Below are 27,934 nucleotides of genomic sequence, written 5' to 3' on the forward strand. Positions count from 1 at the left end.
CGGCCACTCCACCAGACCAGTACCTCTGATTCCAGACTGCGGTCCTTTATTGTTTGAATCAATTTATACTATCAGATATCTCAGTGGATTCAAAATGGCGGACGGTATTGACAGACGCGCTGATGGTATGACTTTCAAATGACCTTTGAGATCGAGGATTCATTCACTGACCGCGCAAATTCAGACCGGATGGAGTTCAACACCTCGAAGGAGGTCACTGTGGCTCCTACCTTCGAGGACATGCACCTGAAGGAAAGCCTTCTTCGTGGTATTTACGCTTATGGCTACGAGTCCCCCTCCGCTGTTCAGTCCCGTGCGATCGTTCAGATCTGCAAGGGTCGCGATACCATTGCCCAGGCGCAATCCGGTACCGGTAAGACAGCTACGTTCTCGATCAGTATCCTCCAGGTTATCGATACCGTTGTTCGCGAAACCCAGGGTATGTGGCTCACACCATTTGCACACCACAATCTTGCATGCGGAATCAAAAGCTCACACATTGGCCGGTAGCCCTCGTTCTCTCCCCTACCCGCGAACTTGCCACCCAGATCCAGTCCGTCATCATGGCCCTCGGCGACTACATGAACGTCCAATGCCACGCCTGTATCGGAGGTACCAACATCGGAGAGGATATTCGCAAGCTCGACTATGGTCAGCACGTTGTCTCGGGAACGCCCGGTCGCGTTGCCGACATGATCCGCCGCCGCCACCTGCGCACCCGGCACATCAAGATGCTGGTTCTCGATGAAGCCGACGAGCTTCTGAACCGCGGCTTCCGCGAGCAGATCTACGATGTCTACCGCTACCTGCCCCCGGCCACCCAGGTCGTGGTCGTCTCCGCCACGCTGCCCTACGATGTGCTCGACATGACGACCAAGTTCATGACCGACCCCGTGCGCGTGCTGGTCAAGCGTGACGAGTTGACGCTCGAAGGCATCAAGCAGTACTTCATCGCCGTCGAGAAGGAGGAGTGGAAGTTCGATACCCTGTGCGATCTGTACGACACCCTGACGATCACGCAAGCCGTCATCTTCTGCAACACGCGCCGCAAGGTCGACTGGCTCACCGACAAGATGCGCGAGGCCAACTTCACCGTCTCCAGCATGCACGGCGAGATGCCTCAGAAGGAGCGCGACAGCATCATGCAGGATTTCCGCCAGGGCAACTCGCGGGTGCTGATCTCCACCGACGTCTGGGCGCGTGGTATCGATGTCCAGCAGGTCTCCCTGGTCATCAACTACGACCTCCCCACCAACCGTGAGAACTACATCCACCGTATCGGTCGTAGCGGTCGTTTTGGCCGCAAGGGTGTCGCCATCAACTTCGTCACCAGCGACGACGTGCGCATCCTCCGCGACATTGAATTGTATTATTCCACTCAGATCGATGAGATGCCTATGAACGGTAAGCGCTTCCACCCAATCATTGGAAACCAAAATTTCATATGCTAATCCCCTCCCCAACAGTTGCCGATCTCCTTTCCTAATCTTTACGAGTCATCTATCTGCAATTTCCTTTTCCAAAAGTTCAAGTTGCGCTCGAGCTATGGGATGTCCCGCAAATCAGTTGCTCACTAGCTGGCACCCTTTCTTATCACTTCCCACCATGATCGAAAGAGAGCATCTAGGCTCTGGGCACGACGGAAAGTCAACACTAGTGTGGAGGAAATGGGAAATTTACTAGTCTGGTAGGTTTTCTCGACATTCAATCCAGTGCGCGCAGTGCTAACCAAGGCTCCAGTTATGTCACCATCAAATGACGCTTATGCAAGGGTCTTGTTCATTTTTAAGGTCTATTCGACGCCCGACCAGCGTTCTATCGTATCTCTTTGTTTACTATCCGCGGCGTCTAATTTTCGATCATCTGGGGTAATTCTAGCTTTTTCTGGGGTTTCTTTTTCATTGTCAGGAGATACACTATTTTCCTTTTTTTTCATTTCCAACACAATATAAAAAGCGGTCCGCTACTTAATTTAACCTTCGTCATGTCCTTTCGTGTGTTTCTCGGTATATCATAGTGGATCCATTCGTGCATTGTTTCAGTCTGCAAAGCCTCGCCCCTAGAAGGACCCCAGCCTCAGAAGCGGATCCATACCATAATAGCCTTCCCAAGCTGAACTCAATGGTCCACGCATGCTCACGGCACGAATAGTGAAATCGAGACCGCACCAGACGGGAGAGATTGAGACATCGAGAGAAATAAGTAATGATATTTGATACCTATAGTAGAGTAACTCATAGCGAGATATAAAAAAAGGAAGGAATAAGCCAGATCCAAGTTCTCACTTCGCCGCCCAGGAACCAGTTCCTCGATTTGTCCCAAACCTTCATGATCACCCAAACTGCGAAAACATCAAAAAAAAAAAGAAAAAGAACGAAGTCGAACGAATGAGGGTTCGGACGAGAAGTCAGCATGTAATGTCATTATATGTCGTATAGGCACGAGGTGTGAATGCGGTTGGCATGACTGCCGAGGTATGACAGAACAATGCTGGAGATATCGGGTTGGAGGTTTGAGGGGGCGGGGTGGTTGGTCTGAAGGAATCGATGCACAACATATACGAATGTGTACCAAAAACAGTGGCGCCTGCACACCTTTATTATGTAGAATCACTGGAAAGACCAGAAAATGCTTATATGCAGGGATCAAAAGTGGCATAGTGGTAGGGGATCTGGGAGAGATCGAGTGTAGATAGCCGTGGAGATCGGCAGGGAGTTCGATCCAAAGGGTAGTTTCATCAGCCGCTAGAAGAAGGTCGGTGTTTATGCCTCCATTGAGGTACGATAACAACATTCGGAAAGAAAGCATTAGGAGCTTCTTCAGGAGAGGCTCCTTTAGAACCGTGATGTCGAACGCAGAGCACTGGTGCGGGCAAACCCGTTCCCCGACACAGCCCTATGCTTAGCCGCTGCAGCACCCGGTCGTGTATCGCGTTCTTTGGTCCATCTTGAAAAATAGTCAGCCTGAACTCTATCAAGTGTGGGGTAGATAGGGTAACGTCTTACATTCTAACCATGTAGTCATCGCCTGCTGAGGCGAACATCCCCGAATTAGCCGGATTCCATGATAATGAATTCACACAGCCCCGGGTATGCGCTTCCAGCACTTCGACGAGAGTTCCATTCTCTTTGTGCCAGATGTAAATACGAGAATCTGTGACGGGATTAGCCCAAACATCCAACAAAGGAGGGAAACCCAAAACCCACCTTCGCTCCCGCTCACAATAAAGTTATCAGCAGCGCCTCCAAAGACGCTGCGGATGACGAAATTGCCCTGTTTCTGCCCCTGGAAGCGCCGTACCACTTCCGTCGTGTTGAGGTCAATAAGCTGCAGTTGATTGTCGGCCAGATTAACAAGCAGATACCGCGAGTCCTTGCTGACAGCCACCGACGTCGGCCTGCTTTTCGTTGTAAGGCAATATTCTTCATCACGCGTGGCAAAGTTGTAAACATGCAATTTTCCCTCCAGATCCGCCGCGACTAGTCTCCGACCGTCAGGAGTCATAGTACAATCTTGTACCCTGAAACCACCATCCCAAGAGTGTAGGTTATGCCCGCGCATGCTCCAATAACAAAGTTGCGTGCTAAGATCAAGAGAAGCCGTGACGAACGTCTCCCCGTCTGGAGCCCATGCTGCAGACGTTACTGGTTGCCGATGATGATTTATGGTTAACAGACAACGGCCGGTCTGTGTTCCGTGTTAGCATTTCGAAAGGAATGAGAGCATTAAGCGGAGGATTTACCTCGACGCTCCATACGCGAGCGGTCTTATCTTGGGAGCAAGTAATGAGTTTCGAATCGTCCGGACTGAATTCGCAATGCACAACACCATCTGTGTGCTCCTTGAGCGTGTGGAGCACAGTGAAAGTATCCGTGTCGTAGAGAATCACTGTGGAATCCTTGCAGGCTGTGACCAGCCTGGTCCCATCATGCGAAAAGGAGCACCACCAGACTTCATCCCGTTGCTCGGTCAATTGAATCTCTGTCCGGAGAGGGAAATCCTTTCGATCGCACATATGGTCCGAATATAGAGAGGGAGGATTTGCCGTATTGTGATACAAACATTGGTTGATTTGATTCTGCTTGACGTGGTCTAGAAGAATAGCAAGACGATTATCCGGGATCATAACAGAAGGCGAAATGGACTCTGCAGAAGTGTGAGTTCAGATTGATGGAATGGATTTGAGTTGCGACATACTTGATAATTCCGATAATAAACGTTCTCGAGAAGAGCTTATTGGGCTGTCCCAACCAGCTTGATCGTGAAGATGCTCAGGAGGGCACATGAGGAGGCTTTTTGATTGTAAGTTAGCGGCACATTTTCTGATCAATGGGAATGCTAGGTATAGGTCCCACCTCGAAAGAGCATGTAAACGACCAATGTCATAATTGAGGGGTGTTAGTTCATGCCGGAGAACTATTAAAGCCGCACCCAGATCTCGAGCCTCCAACAGCTCCAGGAATTTTTGTTGTCGGAGATGGAAAAGCATTTCGTTCTTTTCGGCATGCTCCACTAAGACTAATCTCTCCTTGGTGGGATGCTGCTCGGTGCGACGTCCTCCCCTGCCACTATCCCGTTCATAGTGAAATGAGTGGACCAAGATTTGTTCCGCTTCAGCCCATCGCCCCTCAAGAACCGCTTTCCTGAACGTAGCAACCGCTGGGCTTTCCAGTTGATAACCGCTCTCCTTACTCAACAATGATGCCGCTCCGTCATAGCCAAGCTCGTAGAGACTCTGTATCAAGATCCTTGTAACCTCTTCCCGATCGTGACCGAAGTAGGTAGAGGAATTTAGCCTCGACTTTTGCGATCCATTTGTGTGCAAGTCTCCATTGGAGGTTGTATGCAAGGCTTGGCCGTTCATCGACAACGGAAATGCTGCCTTTTGCGATGGAGATGCAGGCGAACCGTTAAGCGTATGGGAAGAGCCATTTGTACTGGATATCCCATCGGGACGCATATTTGCCAGGCGCCTGCGCTTGGGAGATGGTGTGTAGCCCGCCGATGAGTCGTGTGGTTGAATTGCTTGATGGCCGGCCTCGCTCGCCGTTCCTCCCGCAAGACCTCCCGTACCCTCTGTTATCGGACCTCGAGAGGTAGGTGTTATACTTCGGCGACGTCGGCGAGACGATCTGGATGAGATGCCACTAGGACTTCTTGTGCCAATCTGATCACCGATGACCGAGTTACGGAGGGACGCTGCGGAAAGGCCGCTCGTGGCGGAAGTGGTGCGAAGTGGCGGCGAGGATGCGAGGGGTGGAGGGGGATCGGGGTGGTCGGGGTGGTCGGGAGCGGCGGAGGAGGGTATATATGAAGGAGGATTGTCTGCCAGTTCGAATGTTTCTGGATCTGCCCTTTCACCTGGCTCTGTTGGAGAACCAGGGGAGCAGACCTCTATCAGTGGCGGTTCACTGATGTTCGCCGAAGGTCAGTGTACTGTATGTACGTCTGCAACCTTGTCACGAGCCTCAGTAGTCTACCAATCTGCTTGTTGCAGAGCGTCTGTTAGTTATAATCTGTATCACATGGCGTTCAGATGAGCTCTGCCATGCGTGCTGGTCGAGAGCCAAGTGCTTCTTACAGTAGACAAGCGGAGAGGGCTTATCGGGCTTGGACGGGGGTTAACTGACTGCTCCCACGAGAGGTCACCGGATAATGGGGAATGGAAGAGCTAGAAAGGTGTGAAGGGAGCACCAAAAACAGGTTTAAAAATGGCCGGAATGACCAAGCCGGAGATATGTAAGAACCTAGTAAGTGGAAAGGGAATATTATGGACGAGGGGAAGAGAAAACTTTAGGTGGGTTGATTGAGGAACAACTGGAGGATTAGAGCGGAGGTTGAGGTCGAGCACATCGGCGGCTGCTGGGTCTCACTGACTACTGACTGACTGATTGACTGACTGAACTGTCTTCCCGTGGGGCTAAGCAGCCCCCCGACAATCAATGCTTATTGAATGCCTGCCTGCCTGTCAATCCCACCCCTCCCTCTGCCCCCGTGCTCTTTCTTCCATTACCCACACCTGCCCAATTCATCAGTCCCATAAACTTAACCATCATTTCGTTTGCCCATTTCAATTTTGTACCTGGTCTCGAGGCTAAACATGCTTATACAAAGTTCCAACTGTCTGAGTAGCCGAGAGACTCGAAACAAAGAGGTCTATGGAATCCACTTGCTACCGAATCGAGTCAACCTACGGTACTTCAAGTTGCTAGTTACTATGAATGACGATATCCATGATACATACGGGGGTATGACGATACATGGAAAAAGGCAATCATTCCCGTACTATAACTCGAATATGATTCATTCATATGTGACCAGCGATCAACACTAGTTCAGTATGTATGTTTTCTACTACCTTGAGCTTCCTACTATATCTTACACATTACCTTGGTGTTCCTTATCTTCTGAAATCGTATGCAAGTCATGTACAGTATGTGTTTCAGAACCAGCGATATCCAAAAGCCCTTCCCAAGCTGGATTGAAGCAGAGATGCTTGCATCACCTGAACCCCCAAGACCTCTTCGATCAAGCAAGCAGCTGACACGCAGCTAACTCGGTTTCAACATACTCGCAAACAACACCATCTGATACTCTTCGATTCTGAGGAAACCCGAATTGGAGGGGCACGACCACAGATCCGCAACCGATATTGGCCACAGATCATCCGCAGCCCGACACATCACCTGCACACCTGTCTGGCCACATGGAATGAGTTGTTCTCATGCCTTTTGTCCCTTTTGTCTCAGGGGCATGGTACGCTCATGAGCAATCGCTGATCGGATGCCTTATCTGCCTCTGACGGCTAGATATCACAACCACCGAGAATACTACTACAGTATGTAGAAAAGTAGGCGTGCCATGCAGGAGCCCGAGTCCGCCACTACGTTTCATTTGGCCTAGTTGCATGTCGTAGATGTACCCAACCGCCCGTTATGGCAAGTAAATGTGAAGAGACTCAAATGGGCCATATGGTACCACAAGCTACAGCCCAGGTGGAGGGGTTATCCTGGCCAATCCTGAGCCATGAACTTCTTCCTTCTCCTCCTCCTCCTCCTCCTCCTCTTCTTCCAAGTGTCATTGCTCCGGGGAGGCACTTGAAGCATAGTGTACAGGCAATGTCGTTACTGCTGAGGTTGAATACCTTTTTATACCTCTTTTCAGAACAAGAAGCTTGACAACTACCCCTACTACGCTGCATAAGTCAGAGTGAGACTCAAGTCTAAACTTCACTGTAGGACAAGACATAACGGGGGTGAGAGAACTATCTACTTCGATTCGGATCAAATTTTACGAATCAAATGGCTCGAGAGACTTTTTCAAGGTCAGAAACAAAATGTTTGTCATTGTCTGATCAAACGCCCGACATCCTTCACCGCTGGTTTTGATGCATGGTGCCGTCGGAAGTTCCCTGGTGTCCTCATTACTCCGCAAATGGCCATGGTAAGTCGGTTTGTTAAAAGACAATGTTTGTCCCGGCCAGATATGAACAGCAGCTATCTATGGTATCTCAACATATACATATGTATCGGTGCTCCCTCTGCCAATCATTAGAGTCGCAGATTGACTGTACCATACACAGCATCAAACCGTCGTCACTATGTTTTCCTGGCTTATCATAGAATTCTCAAGACAACATATATCGGGTTGGGCCAGTTGAAAGCTTTCTTGCTGAACATCTTGGGAACACACGAGAATCAGAAGCACCATGTACATAACATATATCACTTGGTCGAGAATTCGCCCTTCATACTACGCATTTAACTGCATGATGTTCAAGGAGATTGTGTGATTGACTTGATATTGTTTCCGCTGGGCTGAATTGTAATGGCCAAGCTTGTTTCAGCTATGAATCCCCCAACTTTATCAGAAAGAGCTATGTTAACATTCTCAGATGCAAGACTATATATGTAAAATTGGCTAAGACCTCCAACTGAGACCTCTAAAATGATCGATTGATTTCCTCATCGTACAACCATTGGCTCTGCTCAGCCTGAGCCTCACTGATGTTATGTGAGGCTCCAAGCCGCCGTCTACCCCGGGCCTGGGCCTCGAGAGAACCACTTACCCCAGTGCAAGTTTTATACTGAAGTCAGGAACTTCGAGGACGATGCAACCACTACCAATCGGACAGTAAGCCCGGATCTATGTGCGACACATGCGATCGGTTCGGCTTGACTCGGGTCTTTGTCTTCCCCATCCATGACATAATCTGTCAACTGACCTCATCATGATTCAAGCCACGGCACCTACAAGTATATATAGAGATAACTTCTTCGTCCCCAAGGTTCCCAAGTCTTTCATCAGCGTTGAAGCCAAAATAATAAGTCAAACGATCAAATCAATACATTTATCATCCTATTCAACCACAACTTCGAACAACATGGGTTGCGATTGCGGTTCCGGAAACACCTGCGGATGCAGTGGACCCAGCAGCTGCACTTGCGGAAGCTCGTGCTCTTGCAAGCAGTGCGGCGTACGTTGAGATCCTCTCCCCATGAATTTTACAAGTCACTTACAGGCATCCATAGAAGTAAAATCTTGCACCCCTATTGAATCCAGTCCAAACTGGTCACCTGAGTGATGAATCATGACGATGATTAATGGTAAAGGATGCGATTCGCCAAGGCGTGGAAATGTTCCTCTGGATTATCATGTACTTTAGGACTAAATGAATTATATTATCAACCTATAAATTTTTTACCCCTAACGATGACCATTATGTCCAAGATCCTGTAGGCTGAGCTCCAAAGAGATCAAGAACCACTATCGAGCAGTAGGACATATGAAGAGACGGCAGACATGTTCGGTGGCGAGGGCTCTTATCTAGTGTCATGGACTTCGATGACCTTGTCTGAAGCGCAATCTTGTTTTGCCAAAAGGAAATCTATGTCCTATATAGAATGTACATATCGCAAGTAAGTAATGTAAGGTCGAAAAGGCCATCGAGTTTAGCTGTGATGCTATTGACGATGGAGCTAGTATCTAATCCCATTGACCGGTGATCGTCCGTGCGGTCTCCAAGAAACGGCTGAGTAAACAGGTAGCCTGCACCGCCCCAGATATCCTTAGGAGAGCTTGGATTTCGAGACCTGAGAAAACGCCGATTCAATTGGAAATATTGTAGCAATAATTAACTTATAGTCGGATGTTAGGATTAGGCGTGCCTCGACTTCGCACACGACCCTCGTTGCTGGATCTGATTGCCAGTCAAAAAACCGCAGTGTTGTCGGGAGTTGGTTCGAGGTCGTCATCACCGCCTGAGCTAGAAGGCCAAAACCAGCAGTTGGAACTGCCACCGCTCCCCGTGTCGCCCACTTCATCATCCTGCAGCAGCGACAACAGCCTCTCCTCCCCTCTTTCTCCCATCCACCGCCGCCCCTCTTCCTCCACTCCCTCCATCCACGACCATACTTCACACAAGATGGCCCCCTCCGCTGCTGATGGCGAGAACCAGCATGGTTCCGTCTTCTCCGTCTCCGGACCCGTCGTCGTGGCCGAGCATATGATCGGTTGTGCTATGTACGAGTTGGTAGGTTCTCCCCGCAGCTCCTTCTACCCCATAACAGTGCACGGGGGACTCGAATGTCGATACAACCCCACACTCAGCCTTTATCGTCTCTGATAATCTCCGCAGTGTCGAGTCGGTCATGATCTGCTTGTCGGAGAAGTCATTCGTATCGATGGAGATAAGGCCACCATTCAGGTCTACGAGGAAACCGGTACAGCACCGTTCATCTCCCGCTTTCCACCATCTCAATCTCTAACAATTTTCGCTATCAGCTGGCTTGACGGTTGGCGACCCCGTTCAGCGTACAGGCAAGCCTCTTTCGGTTGAGCTCGGTCCCGGTTTGATGGAAACGATTTACGATGGTATTCAGCGCCCCCTGAAGGATATCTCCGAACAGTCCAAGGGTATCTACATTCCCCGTGGTATTGCAGTCAATGCCTTGGATCGTGAGAGGAAATGGGACTTCAAGCCTGGGAAATACAAGGTCGGCGATCACATCACTGGTGGTGACATCTGGGGTACCGTTTTCGAGAACAGCTTGGTGAATGACCACAAGATCATCCTTCCTCCCCGCGCGAGGGGTACTATTACCAGAATCGCCGAGGCTGGTAGCTACACAGTTGATGAGAAACTTCTTGAAATCGAGTTCAATGGCGTGAAGACTGAGCACAGTATGATGCACACCTGGCCCGTCCGTGTGCCCAGACCTGTGAACGAGAAGCTGGCCTCCGACTCTCCGTTCATTGTCGGCCAGCGAGTCTTGGACTCTCTTTTCCCCAGTGTCCAAGGTGGTACCGTCTGCATTCCCGGCGCCTTCGGATGCGGTAAGACTGTCATTTCTCAGAGTGTGTCCAAGTTCTCCAACAGTGATATCATCGTCTACGTCGGTTGCGGTGAGCGTGGTAATGAGATGGCTGAAGTGTTGATGGATTTCCCCGAGGTTTGTCGCTTTTCCCGCAAGAACACCAACGATTACTGATCAGCGTCTTTTTAGCTTTCCATCGACATCGACGGTCGCAAGGAGCCTATCATGAAGCGTACCTGCCTGATCGCTAACACCTCCAACATGCCTGTCGCCGCCCGTGAAGCCTCTATCTACACCGGTATTACGATCGCCGAATACTTCCGTGACCAAGGAAAGGACGTGGCTATGATGGCGGATTCCAGTTCTCGCTGGGCCGAGGCTCTCCGTGAAATCTCCGGTCGTCTGGGAGAGATGCCTGCTGATCAGGGTTTCCCCGCCTACCTTGGTGCTAAGCTTGCCTCCTTCTATGAGCGTGCCGGAAGGAGTATCGCCCTCGGAAGCCCCGAGAGAACCGGCAGTGTCAGTATTGTCGGTGCCGTCAGCCCTCCAGGTGGTGATTTCTCGGACCCTGTTACCAGCAGCACTCTCGGTATCGTCCAGGTTTTCTGGGGTTTGGACAAGAAGCTGGCTCAGCGCAAGCACTTTCCTTCGATTAATACGTCGATCTCCTACAGCAAGTATACCACGGTTCTGGACCGGTACTACGAGAAGCACCACCCCGAGTTCCCTCGTCTGCGTGATCAGATTCGTGAGCTTTTGACCAAATCGGAAGATCTGGACCAGGTGGTGCAGTTGGTCGGTAAGGCGGCATTGGGTGACTCGGATAAGATCACCCTGGATGTGGCTGCCATGGTCAAGGATGATTTCCTGCAACAGAACGGCTACAGTGACTACGATCAGTTCTGTCCCCTGTGGAAGACTGAGTACATGATGAAAGCTTTCATGGGCTACCATGACGAAGCGCAGAAGGCCGTTGCCCAGGGTCAGAATTGGGCCAAGGTTCGCGACGCCACGGGTGATATCCAGACCGCTCTGCGGAACATGAAGTTCGAAGTGCCAGACAACGAGGCGGAGGTGTCTAACAAGGTGAGTCCGATTCTCTTGCATGCCACGACGTAATCATTCTAACTCCTTCCAGTATGAGAAGATCCTCCAAACCATGTCGGAGCGTTTCGCTTCGGTGTCGGATGAGTAGAGGATATCAACACGGCCGGGAGAGAATCTTCGAGATCGTGTCGTCATTTCTTTCTTTTGAATTTCAAGAGCTTTGTAGCATAGCAAATTCCCATTATCTGTAGTTATTGCAGTTTCGTTGAAGATCTTCCAGAAAATTCTATTTGCCCAACAATGATAGATTTTGAGCCCGTTTGAGTCAGTGGTCAGGCAGCATCATTGTTTGGCCGGTTTGGGTGGCCAGAAGCACATGACGCGTCCCAGTGAATTCGTGGCTTTGCATTATGACATTCAAGAGAAAGAACTTTTGCTGCTGCTTCCAACCGTGTATTCTGTAGCGATACGTTGACTAACAGCAAGGCCTTGAGTCGCCACCATTGGTAATATTCTTTATGCTGTTGTGGCTTTGTAGTAGCTGTTGTATCGATCTTTATCTCACTGATCTGGGCCGAAGCGAAAGGCTACACTTGGCACTTCCCGTCGCCGCCGCCGCCTTCGCTCACTCCGACACTCTTCCCCCTTCAACTTACCCCCCCAAATCCACCATTCACAGCTACTACCCTTAACAGGCATTCATTCATACACTCGATTCCATACACTTGACTGCTGTCTTTCTACCAGATAAAGCTTTTTTTTTTCTAATTTGGAGCGATTCCCTAATCATCATTGCCAGCCATGGCAAGCCCAACTGGCTTCTCGTGCGCAATCCCCCCTCCCCCTTGGGCCCTCGTGCCCTCGATGCTAGGTTGACTGGCTGACCTCGCTTGTCGGACAGGATAAATGTCAACGATCCCAGCTTGATCTCCCTGGTCAATAAGCTGCAGGATGTCTTCGCTACTGTCGGAGTAAGTGATTGCTGTTTCGTGGAGCTTTCCTGCGGCCCCTCCGCATACTGACACCGCTTGTTCTGTTTAGGTTCACAACCCCATCGACCTGCCTCAAATTGCCGTCGTCGGTTCGCAGTCTAGCGGAAAGAGTTCCGTCTTGGAGAATATTGTTGGCCGCGATTTGTGAGTGACCCTTATTGTCGCCATCGCAACCACTGTCGCATTCGCTAATTGCCAACCCTGCACCCCCTTAGCCTGCCCCGTGGTTCCGGAATTGTCACTCGCAGACCCCTCATTCTGCAACTGATCAACAAGCCCGCTGCCAACGCACAGACCAACGGTGTGAAGGAAGAAGAGTTGGAAGGCACGGATAAGGAGGCAAACGTGGACGAGTACGGCGAGTTCCTGCACATTCCCGGCCAAAAGTTCTACGACTTCAACAAGATTCGCGATGAAATCGTGCGCGAAACCGAACAGAAAGTTGGCCGCAACGCCGGCATCTCGCCCGCCCCGATCAACCTCCGCATCTACTCGCCCAACGTCCTGACGCTGACGCTGGTTGACTTGCCCGGTTTGACCAAGGTGCCGGTGGGTGATCAGCCCAAGGACATCGAAAAACAGATTCGGGACATGGTCATGAAGTATATCAGCAAGCCCAATGCTATCATCCTTGCTGTCACTTCCGCTAACCAGGATTTGGCCAATTCGGATGGCTTGAAGCTGGCGCGCGAGGTGGATCCCGAGGGTCAGCGTACCATCGGTGTCTTGACCAAGGTGGATCTGATGGACGAGGGCACCGATGTCGTGGATATTCTTGCGGGCAGGATTATCCCCTTGCGCCTGGGTTATGTGCCGGTGGTCAACCGCGGTCAGCGCGATATTGAGAACAAGAAGCCCATTGCGTATGCGCTGGAGAACGAGAAGAACTTCTTCGAGAACCACAAGGCTTATCGCAACAAGTCGTCATACTGTGGAACGCCCTATCTTGCCAGGAAGTTGAACTTGGTGCGCATAGCTCCCTGGTACATGACTGTATGTGCGCTAACCATGCCATAGATCCTCATGATGCACATCAAGCAAACGCTTCCCGACATCAAGGCCCGCATCTCGTCCTCTCTTCAGAAATACTCTTCCGAACTTTCGCAGCTTGGCGACTCGATGCTCGGTAACAGCGCTAACATCATACTGAACATTATCACCGAGTTCAGCAATGAGTACCGCACTGTGCTGGAGGGTAACAACACCGAACTTTCGAGTATTGAGCTGTCCGGAGGTGCCCGTATCAGCTTCGTGTTCCACGAGCTCTACTCGAACGGTGTCAAGGCAGTCGATCCTTTTGATCAGGTGAAGGACATTGATATCCGTACTATCCTCTACAACTCTTCCGGATCGTCACCAGCTCTCTTCGTTGGCACGACCGCTTTCGAATTGATTGTGAAGCAACAGATCAAGCGACTGGAGGATCCTAGCTTGAAGTGTATTTCCTTGGTGTACGACGAACTCGTCCGCATTCTTGGTCAGCTTTTGAACAAGCAGCTCTTCCGGAGGTATCCTATGCTAAAGGAGAAATTCCATGCCGTGGTCATTGGATTCTTCAAGAAGTGCATGGAGCCGACCAACAAACTGGTTCGGGATCTTATCGCCATGGAGACGGTTTACATCAATACTGGACACCCCGACTTCCTCAACGGACACCGCGTAAGTTATTCGCACAATGTTTGTAGCTGAGCGATACTGACCGATCAGGCCATGGCTATTGTCAACGAACGTCAACTTGGAAGCAAGCCGACGCAAGTAGACCCCAAGACCGGCAAGCCCCTCCCTCCGCGGGCCAACAGCCCTTCGGTCGAGACCCCTACCGACACCGGCAGCTCTGGGTTCTTCGGCAGCTTCTGGGCCTCGAAGAACAAGAAGAAGATGGCTGCTATGGAGCCGCCACCGCCCACTCTGAAGGCCTCTGCCGCCCTGTCCGAGCGGGAGAGCAGCGAAGTTGAAGTGATCAGTGAGTACTGTTGAATATCTTTGCAGATTGGATGCTTACATAAAACAGAGCTGCTTATCACATCGTACTTCAACATTGTCAAGCGCACCATGATCGATATGGTTCCCAAGGCCATCATGTACACCCTTGTCCAGTAAGTTCGATCCCACGAGCTTTTTATATTTGATACTAACACAGAGCCAGATTCACCAAGGATGAGATGCAGCGCGAGCTCCTGGAGATGATGTACCGCAACAACGAGTTGGATGAACTCCTCAAGGAGAGCGATTACACCATCCGCCGGCGGAAAGAGTGCCAGCAAATGGTGGAGAGCCTATCCCGCGCTAGCGAGATTGTCAGCCAGGTTCAGTGAGTCCCAGAGTTGGATGGTTGATTTTACTTTCATACACCCGGTTGCTTTCTGTTGTCCTGGTAGCCAGTCTTTTTGGAGGGGCTCAGTCTCTTGCGGGGAGTTGATGATGCCTTATGTTTATATTTTCTTCTGATTCAAGAATTCCACGGCCGCATGGTAGATGAACGGTTGCCAAGATTTGACGAATTTGTATCGCCTAATGACTGCGGATGATTGCGGCTTGTTTAGAATTGAGACCATTTGCAGATTAGCAGTTGCAATGTACAGTAACTCAAGGAGAGGGCCCGTACTGTTTAGGTTTGATTTATGATGAAGCATGCCCTCTCAACATGGGTAGCAGCTGTTCCTTGTAGGTACAGACCTGTATACCAAAAAGGGCTTAGCGTACCAATGAAGTGGGTCACTATCAGATAAGCCCATGTTTAGCGTGACTCGCGTGGCCAATAGCCGCTCGGCCCGGTGATCCGAAGTATATCACCACCGTATGCCATGTTGCTGGGTAGACTATGTATGAAAGGGATAATCATATCTACGCAAGATGGCAAGCAGAAAAATGAAGAAGTTTAGCTTGTATGCCTTCGTTTAGAAGTCTCAAAGGCTGAGTAACACGCTGTAGTGAGGGTGATTACCATCAGGCAACGATCACTGTGTTCGAGCTGCCTTTCACTTCTCTTATCCTCTCCACCCTCCTCCTCTCTCTTCGTCTGCCTCTCTCACCTTTGTTTCCTCTTCATCTCCCACACTCGCTCCATTGCTCTCTGTAAAGCTTCATCTTTTTTTTCATCTCTCTCTCTCGGCCAGTAATCATTCTCTCCCCCCCACCTCATCTCACATTGAGCGTCCCACCATCTCCCGCTTGTTTCCAATCCAAGAACTGAAGCCAAGTAAGTTAACACTCACCGTAGCTACAGATCACATACTGATACCATCAAGCATGTGTTTCGGATACAGATTTCCTGTCATCTTCACCAGATGCACCCAGGAGGTCCGTCATCTCGCTTGGAAAGAAATCTACTTCCAATGCCGTGACCGGTGCAACGATCCGACGAACTTCAAGCCGTACGTACCCCACACCTTACGTTCTGTAAAAGCCCCTTCCACTCACCTTCTTCCTCAGTTGTGAGCAGAACAGTATGCAGGACTTTGTTACAGTGGGCAGCTTGTATGTGAGGAACGCCCCATGCCGCCTCTGCCAATGGGACTTCAAGGCCGAAGGCTTCGATCCGAGCAACGGTGCGAGACTCTGCCAGGTGAGTTCTCTCTCTCTCACACACCTTCCTGCTTACCTTTTTCTCAACAAAGAAGAGACATACTGACCGAAACTCCCCATCACGGGAGAAACAGGTCATCAAGCGTCCTCACGATTACGAACTCAACTGGATCATGGAATACATGAACGACCTCCTCCCCGTCGGCTCGCGGGCTATCCCTCCAGTTGAGACAGCCAAGAACCCTCGCAGCATGGTCGATTACTGGCTGGCCGTCGAGGAACCAGCGGCCGATGACGACACGGATGACAGTGACGACTCCGAGGCGTCCGAGGACGACGACGCTGACGATTTCGACTTCGTCACTGATGAGGACTACACTTCTGATTTCGAGGTGCTTGATGAGTTCGAGCTGTAAGCGGGCTTGACAAGTTCGTTGATCAGCTACGAATCGTGATACCTAGCTTACATCTCCTTTCATATTTGGTTCATCGTTCATCGCTCTTTGTTCTTGATTGCGTGCTTACGCTGTACTTCAACATCCCTCTGGTCTGCTCTCAGCGAGCTCTGTTGGGTATTGATGCTCCCAGCAAGCATGGTTTTCTGTTGTTTTGCTTGTTCTGTGACTTTTGTGGTTTAGGGGGTGTTCGCTGAAGGATACGGCTAGGTTTGCTATGGCTCCTATCTTGCCATAGGGTATGCGTGGCTGATCGGTCGGTATGGTATGGAGCTTTGGTGTTGATGGTTGTTACTCAGTGTCGTCTTATTTCCTCTCGTTGTTTAATCTGTTTTGATCTCAGCCGAATATGGGAGAAGTCTGTATCTGGCTATGGCTTCCACCTTGTCGTGGGGTATGCATAGTCCGGCCGTGGCTTCTGACTATTTTCGCTGCTGTGCTTATGTCTCTTTCTTCCCAATGGTTGTCAATTTGGCTTCATTAGTGCAACAGTTGTGACACTTGACATGACATATTTATGGTTGGATTTCAGGCCTTGGAGTTCGTCTCGGCCGTGTTTCTGAACATCTCTGGAGAAAGTCACATAGCCAGCCATAATCCAACAACGTTGCAAGTTTGCACCCACTCTCTAAATCTGCAACTATCTCCTCTAATCCCAAAAAAAGACAGTCTATGCAATCGAAGAATGTCTATACGTATAATGCCACCCCTCCCTCTCCATATCCTCACGGACCTTATAATTCTCCTCCGCGATCCTCACCAGCCCCAAATCCATGTCCACCACCAGCACCCCTTCCTCATCGCCCATCTGCCCCACCGGCCCAACGACCGGCAACACCACCCGCGAGAGGCCCATGAACTTGTCCTCCGGATCCTGGCCCCGCGCGACATTGGCAAAGATGATCCCGCAGGTATTCTCAAAACACCGCGCCGTGAGGGTCGTCTCGAGGAACAACTTCTCCGACTCCGGGTTATGTTTCAGCATCGCGGGCGAGGCGTCGTAGCGACTCCCTGTCGTAAGCCTTCAGTTAGCCTGTCTCTTAACTAGAAAGCTACAAACCACCCCTCCCACCCATTACCCACCGGGCGCAGCCACCCAACCCACCAATCCCCAAGAAACAACAAATCAGAACAGAGAAAAAAGGCGAACTCACAAAACGTCGGCAGAACCACCACCTCCGCGCCCTTGGAGATCAACTCGCGGAAGGCCTCCGGGAACGCCAGATCCCAACAGATCAGCAGCCCCACCTTCCCCAGCGGCGTGTCGAACACCTCGTGCGGCTCCTCCCCAGATGACGTCAGGTATTCGCGCTCCGGGTGCCAGATGTTCTTCTTGCGGTAGTGGCCCAGGATGCGGCCGTCGTGGGAGATGAAGTACGCCGTGTTGTAGAGGAGGGCGTCCTTTTTGCTTGCCTCGGTGGGGTTGGTGGTCGCGGGCTGCGGCTCGTGACGTTCGACGATCGTGCCTGGGACGATGCAGATGTGCAGGTCGCGGGCGAGGGCTTGGTAGGCTTGTAGGTATTCCTGAGTGGAGGCCGCGTGGTCGAGCCAGAGGGGGTCGGAGGGGGCCCAGCCGTTTAGGTGGTATCTTTTTTTGTTTTGGGTGGGTTAGTGTGGTGGGTTTGGGGAGGGAAAGTGCCCGGGGGAAGGGGGGTGGTGCGGGGGTTTGAGGTATAGGGTGAGGGTGCAGATGCTTACTCTGGGAGGACGGCGAGTTCAGCACCTTGGGCTGCGGCTTCGCGGATGTAATCGCATGCTTTGCGGTGGTTTTCTTCGATGGCTAGGTCCTGCGGGGGTTGGTTAGCGATTTGCTGCGATTCAGCGTAGGTAGCGAGCGACGTACCTGGATGTTCCATTGGATGACGGCTACTCGATGGATGGGTGCCATTGTGGGTTACAGTTATGTGAGGGATAACAAGCAAAGGGCAATGTTTTGTGGAATGCGACGAGAGAGAAAGTCATGATGGTCATCCAGTGCCGGGAAGTTGGAGGTTGGAGATGGTGGAGTCATTGAGTTCCCCGCGTTGGAGTCGCCTTGATAAGAGCGGGGTGTGTGTTTATGTAACTCTTTCCTTCCCTCTGCAACTTTTCATGAACTTCGAGATAAGACAACACCAAACAGGATGCTTGCAATTTTGAATTGTTATGAATGACAGACTATCACTACTGACTATTTTCTCTTCGAGCGCAGATAGCAACATCAGGATGTGTAGGGCTTTTTCAAACGCGCAAGCCATATCATGAAGCTGATCCTGCTCCAGGGATGAAGACCTCTTCGCGTCAATTCAAATTAATTTGGACGAGCGACCACTCCCAGCATCCAGAACCCTCCACTGTTGAGATTGCAGATCTTCGTGCCGCCGGCTCTCCAGAATCCAAGGCCGGCGAAGCTGCCATTGGCCAGGTGGCAAGACCCTACAAGGGGACTGGATTGAACCTCCCCACGATGGTCGAGTAGCTCGAACAATGGCTGTTCGATCAGTGGCTGGATGATATACATGGTGCGACCTGGTTCAAGCCCAGGGTCACGAAGATCAAGCAAAAGACTTTCCCATTGGGAGACGGACAGCTCCCTCCCGAGCAGAATTTCGTCCCCTCGACCACTCCGAACCGGCTTGATGATGAACTTATCTTTATGAATCAGGGATCGGCTCTGCTGGTCGATCAAAATGCTCAGCTCCAGAGACCCGGGGTTTATGGTAGGTACGACGCCGTGCCGAAGGATCGCTGCTTGCTCTGGTGTAAGGACTTGCTTGCTGACAAGGCTGTCAAGTTCTTGGAGCAGCACCCCAAGGATCCGCTTGTCATGAATGAGAAGAACGCTTCTCAAATCATTGACACAGTGCAGCGCAAGGTGTCGCAAGATGTCTGTCGGGATGGAGCGCAGTTCATGCTGGAATAGATGAAGCCCGGTTTGGTACACACGGTCCAGACGCTCACCGTCTGTGCTGACCATGTCAGGACAGTCCTTGTCAGACAGGCAGTAAAGGTCATATCCAGTCTGCGAGTTGTCACTCTTTATCAAGCGAAGGTCTGCTGACTTGATTATAGTGGCACTAATTCTTCCGCTTTGTTCAGCAAAGGAGACGAACATGTCGATGTAGGGCGTTCGATACTGGTCGCGCACGATATGTATTGGGTACTTCGGATCGAAAATATCTAGCTGACTTTTGATAAACTGGGTCATAGTCAGAACACTATAGTTGCTCACAAGGACGAAGGCTCTCTACATACCTTTCGTGCGTCTGCACCTGCAAAGACACAGCCTCTTTCAGCCGCCATCTCCTCATATATCTGATAGCCATAGGCTGCAAGGAGCTGTGCATTGATGGAGTATCGTGCGTTGATCTCACAGATCTTGACAGTACCTGGGTGATCCGAAGGAAGAAGGAGATCGCCAGTGTCCCTGACAATTTCTGAAAGGTCTCAGATTGTTCGCTTCAGACTGCTCATGCAACCACTAAGCGGGAAGGTCAGCACCGTTGCCAAAGATCAAGTTGATGAGTGTCTCACGCGTAAAAGATCTTCTTCATGTGGTTCCAGTGGCATCCTTCGGGGAAACGTAGCCTGTTCATTGGTCCACCAAGTGTCCACGATGCTGCTAAGTCCGCTGACTAGTGCCTCGTGCAGCTTCGCTACACTCCTTTGAAGTCTTTCAGGTAAGAGGAGCGGGTTTGGAGAGTTGTTGTTCACATTTCCCCGACAACACCTAGTGAGAGACTCGAAGTACGTGTTGAAAGTCTGCTTCTGTTTATACTGTACTTCCTTCTGGGCAGATTTCGGAGCCACAGGGTCTGCTGGACTTATGGTTGAAGCCAGAAAAACCTGATGGATGCCGTATTGAGTGACCATCTTGAATTGCTTTACTGAGATGTGCGATTGTGCAAGCATTTTCTAACAACTTCAAGCTTCGTTCTCTGGTCCCGTTTAAATATCTGGCCCTACCCACTATTTGGAGCCTTGTCCTGAGTCAAAAGCATCTTCTGCATTGACATCGCCACCTTGCCCCTTCTCAAGTACACAGCATACTCTTCTCGAGAGCTCGGAAATCTATCGCGCTTTGCGCTTTCTCAGCGGTTAGCGACTGAGCCGTCGGCATCGGAATCCTCGGCAAAGCAATGCGAAGTGTATCCTTTGTGCTGAAGCAGGAATTGAGTCCAAAGCGCGGTCCATTTTCCCTTCGGCCTCATATTGCTTCCTTGATTGACTTGCTCTGGCTCGAGAGAGCTTGATTGCATGCCCAAGACCCCTATGAGGTCGAAGTGCCAGTCTCACGATGTCACGGAATCTTTAAAACCAAGTGGAATCTTTTGCAATTGTGAATTGAAAGTCCGGACCTGAGCGCTCTCGCTTCGGACTGCCACATTGTTCTTTCATGAAGACGGTCGATTCCCCGCACTTGAAGGTTAATCCGACATGAGAATGAGGGATAAGTTCAGTCGAGAACCAAATGAGAGCTCTGACCCCAGGGACAGTCGTCAGCTCTCAGGGGTGCAGTCAGCTTAATCTATTCGACATCTGTTGAACAATGAAACCTGGATCGAGCGACCGTCAACAGAGGAAGGGTTGCGCACGAATTGGTCTCACAAGACCTATCCGTGTGTTACCATCACGAGACATAGTAAAGTTGCCGGACAGATGGCCCCTCAGGTATCCAGGACTTCAAGATGAAGTGGTAATCGCGATAGCGAAAAAGAAGCAGTCGGGCATCAGCACTTAAAAACAGGCACCAGGCCCAGAATGGAATATCAGGAACTGGTTCAGGTGGATCCGATCCGCGAGGCAAATCAAGGCCTCGGCCAATTGCCAAGCAATGAGGACATGTGCGCACTTGCCTCATTGCCTCTACATAATTTCCACCGGCACGTCATTCTTTCTGCCTTGTAAATCACCACATTCCGCACACCTCCATCGAGCACTTTACGCTTCATCAGAACTTTGGAGCGATGGCACCCCTCACAGCAGAGGAGCTCGTTAAGCATCCGGCGTACCCCACAGTCGAATGGGAACTCACCCCAACAACATCCGGGAAACAAGCAGTGGCCCAGACCCGCCGTGGAGGGCCGATCAATCTGCACTATGAAATGCACGGCACTGGCCCAGTGAAGCTCGTCGTAAGTCTCAAGTGTGATTCTCAACCCATCGGGGTTCAACGGTGGCACTGACACGGACCGCACAGTGGATTATGGGCCTTAACGGGACCCTGAAGGACTGGCGACGCCAGACCAGGTACTTTGGGCACAAGCACGGGTCGCGGTACACCTGCTTGGTGTTTGACAACCGTGGCGTCGGCCTTTCAGATAAGCCGGTCTCCTACTACTCGACCTCCGAAATGGCCCAGGACGTGGTCGACCTGGTGAGCTCGTTGGGATGGATCGATCTGGCCGGTCCGCCCGAGCGATCCATCCATGTTATTGGCGCTAGCATGGGCGGCATGATAGCCCAGGAGGTCGCGATGCTTATCCCCGATCGCCTGGCGAGCCTGATGCTGAAATGTACGGCCCCGCGGCTGGTGCGGACAGGCCCGTTTGTGGAGAACCTGCGGCAGCGGGCGAACATGTTCATCCCTCGCCACATCGACGTGGAGCTGGAGCGGCTGGCGAAGAGCATTTTTGCCGACGAGTTCCTCGCGGAGCCCGACACTGAATACGAGGACCCCGCGAAGAATTTCCCGACCAAGCGCGATCGCTTCGCTGCGGGCGTGATTCGGAAGCGAGCCAACACCGACGAGTATACCAAGAAGGGGTTCTTGATGCAGATTGTCGCCTGCTATTTCCATCACAAGTCAGCGGCGCAACTGAAGACCCTTGGGGATCGAGTAGGCAGAGACCGCATCGCCGTGACTCATGGCACCAAGGACTTGATGCTGACGTTTCGGCACGGGGAGATCTTACGCGAGGAGATCGGTGATGGGATCACCTGGAGGGCCTTTGAGGGGAGTGGCCACATGCTGGGTTGGGAACGAGAAGACGAACTGCACGAGCTGATTGAAGAGATTGTGAACCGATGCAATTAGAGGATGATCTTGGGCAAGAGCATACACCATTTCCCTGCATGACTGAATCAACGACTGTACATTAGACTAAGATTATATTCTGATGATGAATTAGAAATGCTGACAACTTTGTCCCGAAATCAAAGGTACATACGGGACAGTACGCAGTAGACAGGTCGCAGTGACTGGTGGCGACTCGTATAGCTGCACTGACTGCACGTAGCTGAAACCCTCGTGACCAGCCACACCAGACACACCAGCGGTCAGCTGCTGCCCAGTGCCCATCAACTGCATCTCATCTCATCTCATCTCATCTCATCTTACCTCAACACCAATCATCAAGTCTCCTCTCCTTCCATTCATTCCACAAAGTCACTGGATATAGTATATAACAACAGCAACACCCAACCCCGTTTCCTGAAGAAGTTCCCGCCCTCCTCACCTCCTCACCTCCTCACCTCCTCACTTATTTACACACCACACCCTTAGCATAGTGTTGTATACCACATAACCAAAGACCATGCCGCCCCACCCCAAAGACGACAGCTACGAGCCCGCCTCATCCAGCGATGCCCGCTCGCCCTGCCCGGTGCTCAACAGCCTGGCCAACCACCACCGCCTGCCGCACGACGGCCGCAACATCACGGCGCCGCAGCTCCGCTCCGCGCTGGGCTCGATCGGGCTGGGCGCCGACGTCTCCGCGCTGCTGGTGTGGCGGGCCTTCACGATCCACAGCGACGACGCCGAGTTTGGGCCGCACGGCTCCATCGGCGGCCTCCGCGACGCCACCGACCTCAACGCCGCGGGGGAGCCGGTGCTCCACCTCGACAAGGTCGGCCGCCCGCACGCCATCGAGCACGACGTCTCCGTCACGCGCCAGGACCGCGCCCTCGGCGACCCCATCCCCCTCGACCCCGCCCTCTACGAGCAGTTCCTCGGCTCCACCCCGCGCGGCGGCTTCGGCGTCCCCGAGCTCGGCCGCTACCGGAAGGTGCGGTACGCCGAATCGCTGAAGAGCAACCCTTCCCTCAAATTCGGGCGCCGCGAGCACTACATCGCCTGTGGGGAGTTGGCCGTGCTGCGGTGTTTGTTCGGCGAGGGGGCGGGCAGGGGGATCCCGAAGAGCTATCTGCAGGCGCTGTTTGGGGAGGAGCGCTTGCCCTTGGAGGAAGGGTGGAGGCCGAGGCGGTGGGTCAAGGCGTTTTTGCCCGAGGCTGCGGCGGTCATTCTTGCGATTTCGAGGTATGCCTGGCCTTTTTGAGGGGGGTTGTTAGGTTGAGGAGGGGAGAGGGTGGGGAGGTGGAGGTGGGAGGTCAGGATGTTGTTCTAGAGCCGGGTTGGCGAGTCCGGGAGTGTGGGATCAGGTGTCTTGGTACGTGGTGGTGCTGAGAGGCTAGAGGTCTGTCTGTTAAGCTCGGATGGATTGCGCCTCAGGGTTCAGCGCCTGGCAAGTATAGCCGACCCGTGCGGGTGTGTTGGCTGAGCTGCTTATCTTATGGCTGCAAGTGGTCGGTATATCAGACTGGACTGCATGATGGGACGACTGCTCAGCATTGACGAGGAAAGTTCGTGCAGTACCGTATCTGAAAGCAGATTTCGGGCCGGCCGGATGGGAGTCTCGGCTGAGAGGTATAGTATCACTAGTATAGCCTGAAGAGTACTTCGTGTGTCTACGGCGTTCACGGCCAGCTTGGCGAGCGCTTGTCTTGTGTGACGTCCCTATTTAAGCTTCTATATCGTGTTCAGATGGTGTGTATGGCTTGAGTTGGGAGGTATCTTATCAACATGTCATCTCCGTTGCAGTATCTCCTACGACTTACGGTAGTGGAGCACCTCCTTCGTGAGTTTTCTCACTGAGCCTGAGAAATACTCCAAGTGCTTTAGTTATCATTAGCGAGTAATTACTTAGGATGCTGCAAAAGACCGATGCCACAATACAGAAAGCCAATCATGTTCTTCCCGGGTACCTGGAACCCAGCTTCAAATGCTTCTGGCTCGAACCCTAAATGTAATCGCATGCTCGGGTTGTCAAGCCGTGAGTTGTATTATCCAGCATTCGCCCTTGTGATAGATATCTAAGCAGCTTACCAGGTCGGTGCCTGAGCAGGTCTCTACTGTGGACTCGGTGGGTACGGGATGCATGGCCGCAGGACAGGAACTCATTATGCAGCTTGTATAGTCAATACACTAGAAGAGCCTATCGCCTGGCGAGTCATGCAAAGGCTCCTTTGGTTCCACAGGTTGAGACCCGCGGGTTTCGCCAATGATGTGCCCAGTGTTGAAATAAGCATTCCCCTTCTGATATAAGTAGACTTTGTACTCCCAGAGAACTGGATGACAGCAACTTAAACCAATGGCATACCACTCTCCTCGATCATAGACAGAGCACCAATACCACTTCAGGGTGAAGCCATCAACAGTCAAACAACAGCAGCAGCAAACACCTCGTTTGCTCAGTACTAACATACGAACCCCCTACACGGTAGACAAATGTGACCTGTCGCACCAACCGCGTCATCACGAACCCCGTACACTTGGCTTGAGTACCTCACAGAGAACCTTCAGTATGTATGACTAGGACTGCTACTATAATTATACCTCTCCACCACTATCACGCAGTCCCGAAGCTCCATTACGCAGGAACAGACACCGACCAGCGGAACAACGCCTCACCTTTCCCCCTTCCCCCTTCATCGAACCACTTTATTCCCCGAGCTCAGAAACTACTGCAGGAACGCGCTGGGTGAGGGATCATCAGGGGAGGTGGTGGCCAGTTGCCACCGCATGGAGTACGCGCGTCGAGTTGCGATCACTGCCCGGATGGATTGGTGAGGAATGGGCTTTACCCCTGCAGGATGCATGAGATTGATCTTATAGATCGGAACAAGCTGCGAGTAAGCTTCGGAGAATCGCTGTGAGGGTCGATTATGATGGTTGATTGTTTTGGTGATTGCTTGTGTCTTGGTGGGGGTGGATTGTGTGCATTGGGATGAGGGAGAGCTTAGCTTTGGCGGATGATGGATGTGGTAGGCTACTGTACATCTACTCCAGTATAAACATAGTACGTAATCTACATCGGCTAAGCAGGGTACCTGGGTAAAGTACAGCAAGAAATCTACAGTACCTAACTTAGGTGATACTATCTGATTGGGGGTTTACTACAGGCTTGAAGCAATTGCTTTGGAGCAGGTCGCCGCCGTACCTTCCGAACGAGTAACATTCACAAGTAATTATCAAATCCTACAAGGCGGTCGATCTCAACTACTCTTACATCGGTATCCCATCTAATCTGCTCCATTTGTGTGCACTTACCTTTCTCAGCCTTCCTAGCTATTCCAACTCGGATATAGTCCCCCGGCAGACATTTCGTCATCGCGACTGGATAAACATCAATAGATTGTGTCGATCGATCCAACCGACACCCACTGATTGCTCTCTCCTTGCCGTTTCCCCTCAAAAGCGGAGAATCCGCTGGATCCAGAGCGTTCGGAGAATAATCCTCCTGCCAACGCAGTCTCCACCCAACGATGAACAAGTCAGAGCAAGGCTCACAGACGTCATTCACAGGTGGCCTGCCCGGCAGTCTCGATAAGCCATGGCTATGCTCACCGCATCGAGACCAGGCTGACAGCAAGTCAACAACCATAATCACAAGGCCAGCCCCCTCGGAGATCTTCAGTCTGTGCCCTAAGCCATCCATAAGCTACTTTCTATACTAACATTTAGACCAGTATGTACACAAGATATTTCCCCGCATCATGACCTACACTAGTCACGACATCTCTAGCGCAGGTCGCACCATCACCTGGTCAACTGCGGCACGCAAGCAGAGCATCAAGCAAGCAACAATCCATCTTGCCCTCGTGAGATGATCATGGTCTCAGTCGATCCCGCGTTTCTGGGCGATTTCTCGGCGACGGCTTGGACCGAGTTCGAAGGAGGAATGAGATGAGGGGAAACGATGGGATTACCTAAGTCCAGTGAACAAGGCTGTGCAACCCCTTCCTTCGATCGCCCCCCCAAACTGGTAACCACAAAGATGCAGAAGTACCCAAGATGTCATGACCAGATGCAAGGGCGCTCTCACCTCACTGTTGGTGCGTTGCTGCTGACCGTTTCTCGAAGACTATCCCAATGTCAGGAACGGTTGGTTTGCTTGGGTATCGGGGAAATTCCCCACACGGTACGTACTGTACGGACGGTATGTATGCTCTGAAGTCCGCGCCGTCCGGGATGGAGGTTTGGCGTAGCCCACTGACCAGCAGTTAATCAGCAGATCATGGAGATCAATCTAATTCCCAATCACGACATCCCGAAGCAGATGGCAACAAGGACAAGACATCCAACGCGACGGCTTGACTCCATTTGGCGGGTCTGCCCCAATGATGATCGCCCGATGGCTTACCCAAAGACCTCAGCAAGAGGCGCGCACTAGACACGGCTCTGGGGACACTTGGGGACACTAAGCAGTCACTGAACAGGCACTAAACAGCCCGTCATCGGTATCCACGCATCCAATCAATCCTCGTCTACACCAACTGCACCAACTGTCGCGCCTGCATGGCTTGACACGTATCTACGGCCCTGCCGGCTTGTCAACACATCAAGGCAAGCAACCCAGCCAGCCCAGTGGGAAGACAGAGGAAGAAGAAAGGGGAGAACCAGACCGACTGGCTTAGTAACTTATGCAACCACAACAAACAAACAAAGATGACGATGAGGCAAGATAATCCGACCGTATTCTTCCCAAAGGTAATTTGCATACCTATACGTCCAGTACTCAACCAACCGAGCCACAAAATGTCAATCAACCCCTCCTTTCTACTCCGTATAAGCCTTATAGTTTCAAGCCCTCCTTCTCTCAGGGGAAAAGAATCATGCGGGCCGAAAAGAGCAATGTGATGGAGGGCCACCCGATCGATCAGCTGCCTAACACTCTTAACCTAAAGTCTTGTGTAGCTTTTCTTTCGCTTAACCTTTTTCTCCTCCATTTCTTATTTCAATAGTTTATGCAGTGTGAAGCTTCCCGGAGTCTTTTTTGCTTTTCTCGCTTACTCCAATCTAGGGGGAAAGGGAGAGAGGGAAACTTAGCCTGGGCCGCCACTGTTGTTATCTCCGATTACCCTGATTATCATACTGACGATGGACCAAGTCCAAGTCCAAGTCCAAGTCCAAGGGCTGTACAGCCTACCACGACCCGCTTTCCAGCATGAAATTCCGTTCTATAATCCGAGCGATCCACCAGAGCACGGTAGCTAACGTTAGTTCATAGGCCCTTTGCTAGAGTTAAGACTATTCGGACCCGGTATGATTGGTCTCGGCCTGCGCAGCAAGGGAGTAAACTGTTAGCCTTAGCATCTTCCTCGACCTTGACAGAGTAGTTCAGTCCGAGAATGACGAAAGGTCAATGCATGCGTAAGCTCAGCTGCCAGGCCACTTTCTGCAGCAGACAGGATGACAAGAAACTAAATCAGAAAGGAAAAAAAAAAAAAACCAAGAAAGTAAAAATTGTCAGAAGGGTGACATCGTTGAAGCATGCATGCACGCCGAACTTCCCAATGGTACATAAAAAGGGCCATCTGCTCGACCAGATGATAGAGGCTT

The 27,934-nt window shown here is 51.4% G+C and overlaps 8 protein-coding genes across 8 annotated transcripts; 5 read left to right on the plus strand and 3 right to left on the minus strand.

Moving 5' to 3' along the window:
* Window positions 1–94: 94 nt before the first annotated feature.
* On the plus strand, window positions 95–1,486 carry BO95DRAFT_456341 (ATP-dependent RNA helicase eIF4A; the record flags this gene model as incomplete). The annotated part of the gene is made up of 4 exons (XM_025588393.1): window positions 95–125; window positions 185–439; window positions 511–1,404; window positions 1,467–1,486. The coding sequence occupies 4 exons, from the start codon at window positions 95–97 to the stop codon at window positions 1,484–1,486; spliced, it is 1,200 nt and encodes a 399-aa protein (XP_025438298.1).
* A 1,348-nt stretch (window positions 1,487–2,834) lies between these two features.
* Window positions 2,835–6,056, minus strand: BO95DRAFT_456343 (WD domain protein; the record flags this gene model as incomplete). The annotated part of the gene is made up of 7 exons (XM_025588394.1): window positions 2,835–2,946; window positions 3,006–3,153; window positions 3,207–3,687; window positions 3,743–4,146; window positions 4,198–4,292; window positions 4,356–5,343; window positions 6,020–6,056. 7 exons carry the CDS (start codon window positions 6,054–6,056, stop codon window positions 2,835–2,837), a joined length of 2,265 nt encoding a protein of 754 aa, XP_025438299.1.
* A 970-nt stretch (window positions 6,057–7,026) lies between these two features.
* On the plus strand, window positions 7,027–7,660 carry BO95DRAFT_485245 (uncharacterized protein; the record flags this gene model as incomplete). Its single annotated transcript, XM_025590392.1, has 4 exons — window positions 7,027–7,076; window positions 7,165–7,209; window positions 7,239–7,443; window positions 7,583–7,660. The coding sequence occupies 4 exons, from the start codon at window positions 7,027–7,029 to the stop codon at window positions 7,658–7,660; spliced, it is 378 nt and encodes a 125-aa protein (XP_025438300.1).
* A 723-nt stretch (window positions 7,661–8,383) lies between these two features.
* On the plus strand, window positions 8,384–16,573 carry BO95DRAFT_435497 (V-type ATPase; the record flags this gene model as incomplete). The annotated part of the gene is made up of 19 exons (XM_025585188.1): window positions 8,384–8,476; window positions 8,740–8,918; window positions 9,145–9,532; window positions 9,638–9,722; window positions 9,784–10,451; window positions 10,506–11,402; window positions 12,059–12,234; window positions 12,265–12,334; window positions 12,405–12,499; window positions 12,571–13,348; window positions 13,373–14,014; window positions 14,063–14,318; window positions 14,367–14,451; window positions 14,496–14,666; window positions 15,472–15,554; window positions 15,604–15,729; window positions 15,823–15,920; window positions 15,973–16,292; window positions 16,519–16,573. 19 exons carry the CDS (start codon window positions 8,384–8,386, stop codon window positions 16,571–16,573), a joined length of 5,265 nt encoding a protein of 1,754 aa, XP_025438301.1.
* Window positions 16,574–16,835: 262 nt separating this feature from the next.
* Window positions 16,836–18,326, minus strand: BO95DRAFT_476321 (carbon-nitrogen hydrolase family protein). Its single transcript, XM_025589925.1, has 4 exons — window positions 18,179–18,326; window positions 18,034–18,122; window positions 17,490–17,923; window positions 16,836–17,346 (listed from the first exon to the last, which is right to left on the minus strand). Exons 1-4 carry the CDS (start codon window positions 18,221–18,223, stop codon window positions 17,006–17,008), a joined length of 909 nt encoding a protein of 302 aa, XP_025438302.1. The 5' UTR covers window positions 18,224–18,326; the 3' UTR covers window positions 16,836–17,005.
* A 299-nt stretch (window positions 18,327–18,625) lies between these two features.
* On the minus strand, window positions 18,626–20,226 carry BO95DRAFT_456347 (uncharacterized protein; the record flags this gene model as incomplete). Its single annotated transcript, XM_025588395.1, has 4 exons — window positions 18,626–19,513; window positions 19,570–19,692; window positions 19,849–20,044; window positions 20,066–20,226. The coding sequence occupies 4 exons, from the start codon at window positions 20,224–20,226 to the stop codon at window positions 18,626–18,628; spliced, it is 1,368 nt and encodes a 455-aa protein (XP_025438303.1).
* A 942-nt stretch (window positions 20,227–21,168) lies between these two features.
* Window positions 21,169–22,396, plus strand: BO95DRAFT_257304 (alpha/beta fold hydrolase). The gene is made up of 2 exons (XM_025581484.1): window positions 21,169–21,449; window positions 21,515–22,396. The coding sequence occupies exons 1-2, from the start codon at window positions 21,282–21,284 to the stop codon at window positions 22,349–22,351; spliced, it is 1,005 nt and encodes a 334-aa protein (XP_025438304.1). The 5' UTR covers window positions 21,169–21,281; the 3' UTR covers window positions 22,352–22,396.
* Window positions 22,397–22,737: 341 nt separating this feature from the next.
* On the plus strand, window positions 22,738–23,708 carry BO95DRAFT_257306 (putative peroxidase). The gene has a single exon (XM_025581485.1). The coding sequence runs from the start codon at window positions 22,851–22,853 to the stop codon at window positions 23,589–23,591; it is 741 nt and encodes a 246-aa protein (XP_025438305.1). The 5' UTR covers window positions 22,738–22,850; the 3' UTR covers window positions 23,592–23,708.
* The last annotated feature ends 4,226 nt before the right edge of the window (window positions 23,709–27,934 follow it).

The sequence above is a fragment of the Aspergillus brunneoviolaceus genome (genome assembly GCF_003184695.1).
Source record: "Aspergillus brunneoviolaceus CBS 621.78 unplaced genomic scaffold BO95scaffold_74, whole genome shotgun sequence".
Lineage (NCBI taxonomy): Eukaryota > Fungi > Ascomycota > Eurotiomycetes > Eurotiales > Aspergillaceae > Aspergillus > Aspergillus brunneoviolaceus.

What these genes read in the sequence shown, in the direction of transcription:
- BO95DRAFT_476321 (XM_025589925.1), bottom strand. Translation starts at nt 18,223, where the DNA reads ATGGCACCCATCCATCGAGTAGCCGTCATCCAATGGAACATCCAG. An exon ending in TCATCCAATGGAACATCCAG is followed by an intron (nt 18,123 to 18,178) that starts GTACGTCGCTCG and finishes CAACCCCCGCAG; the next exon opens with GACCTAGCCATCGAAGAAAA. An exon ending in GGTGGTTCTGCCGACGTTTT is followed by an intron (nt 17,347 to 17,489) that starts GTGAGTTCGCCT and finishes GGCTTACGACAG; the next exon opens with GGAGTCGCTACGACGCCTCG.
- BO95DRAFT_257304 (XM_025581484.1), top strand. Translation starts at nt 21,282, where the DNA reads ATGGCACCCCTCACAGCAGAGGAGCTCGTTAAGCATCCGGCGTACCCC. An exon ending in CTGGCCCAGTGAAGCTCGTC is followed by an intron (nt 21,450 to 21,514) that starts GTAAGTCTCAAG and finishes CGGACCGCACAG; the next exon opens with TGGATTATGGGCCTTAACGG.
- BO95DRAFT_257306 (XM_025581485.1), top strand. Translation starts at nt 22,851, where the DNA reads ATGCCGCCCCACCCCAAAGACGACAGCTACGAGCCCGCCTCATCCAGC.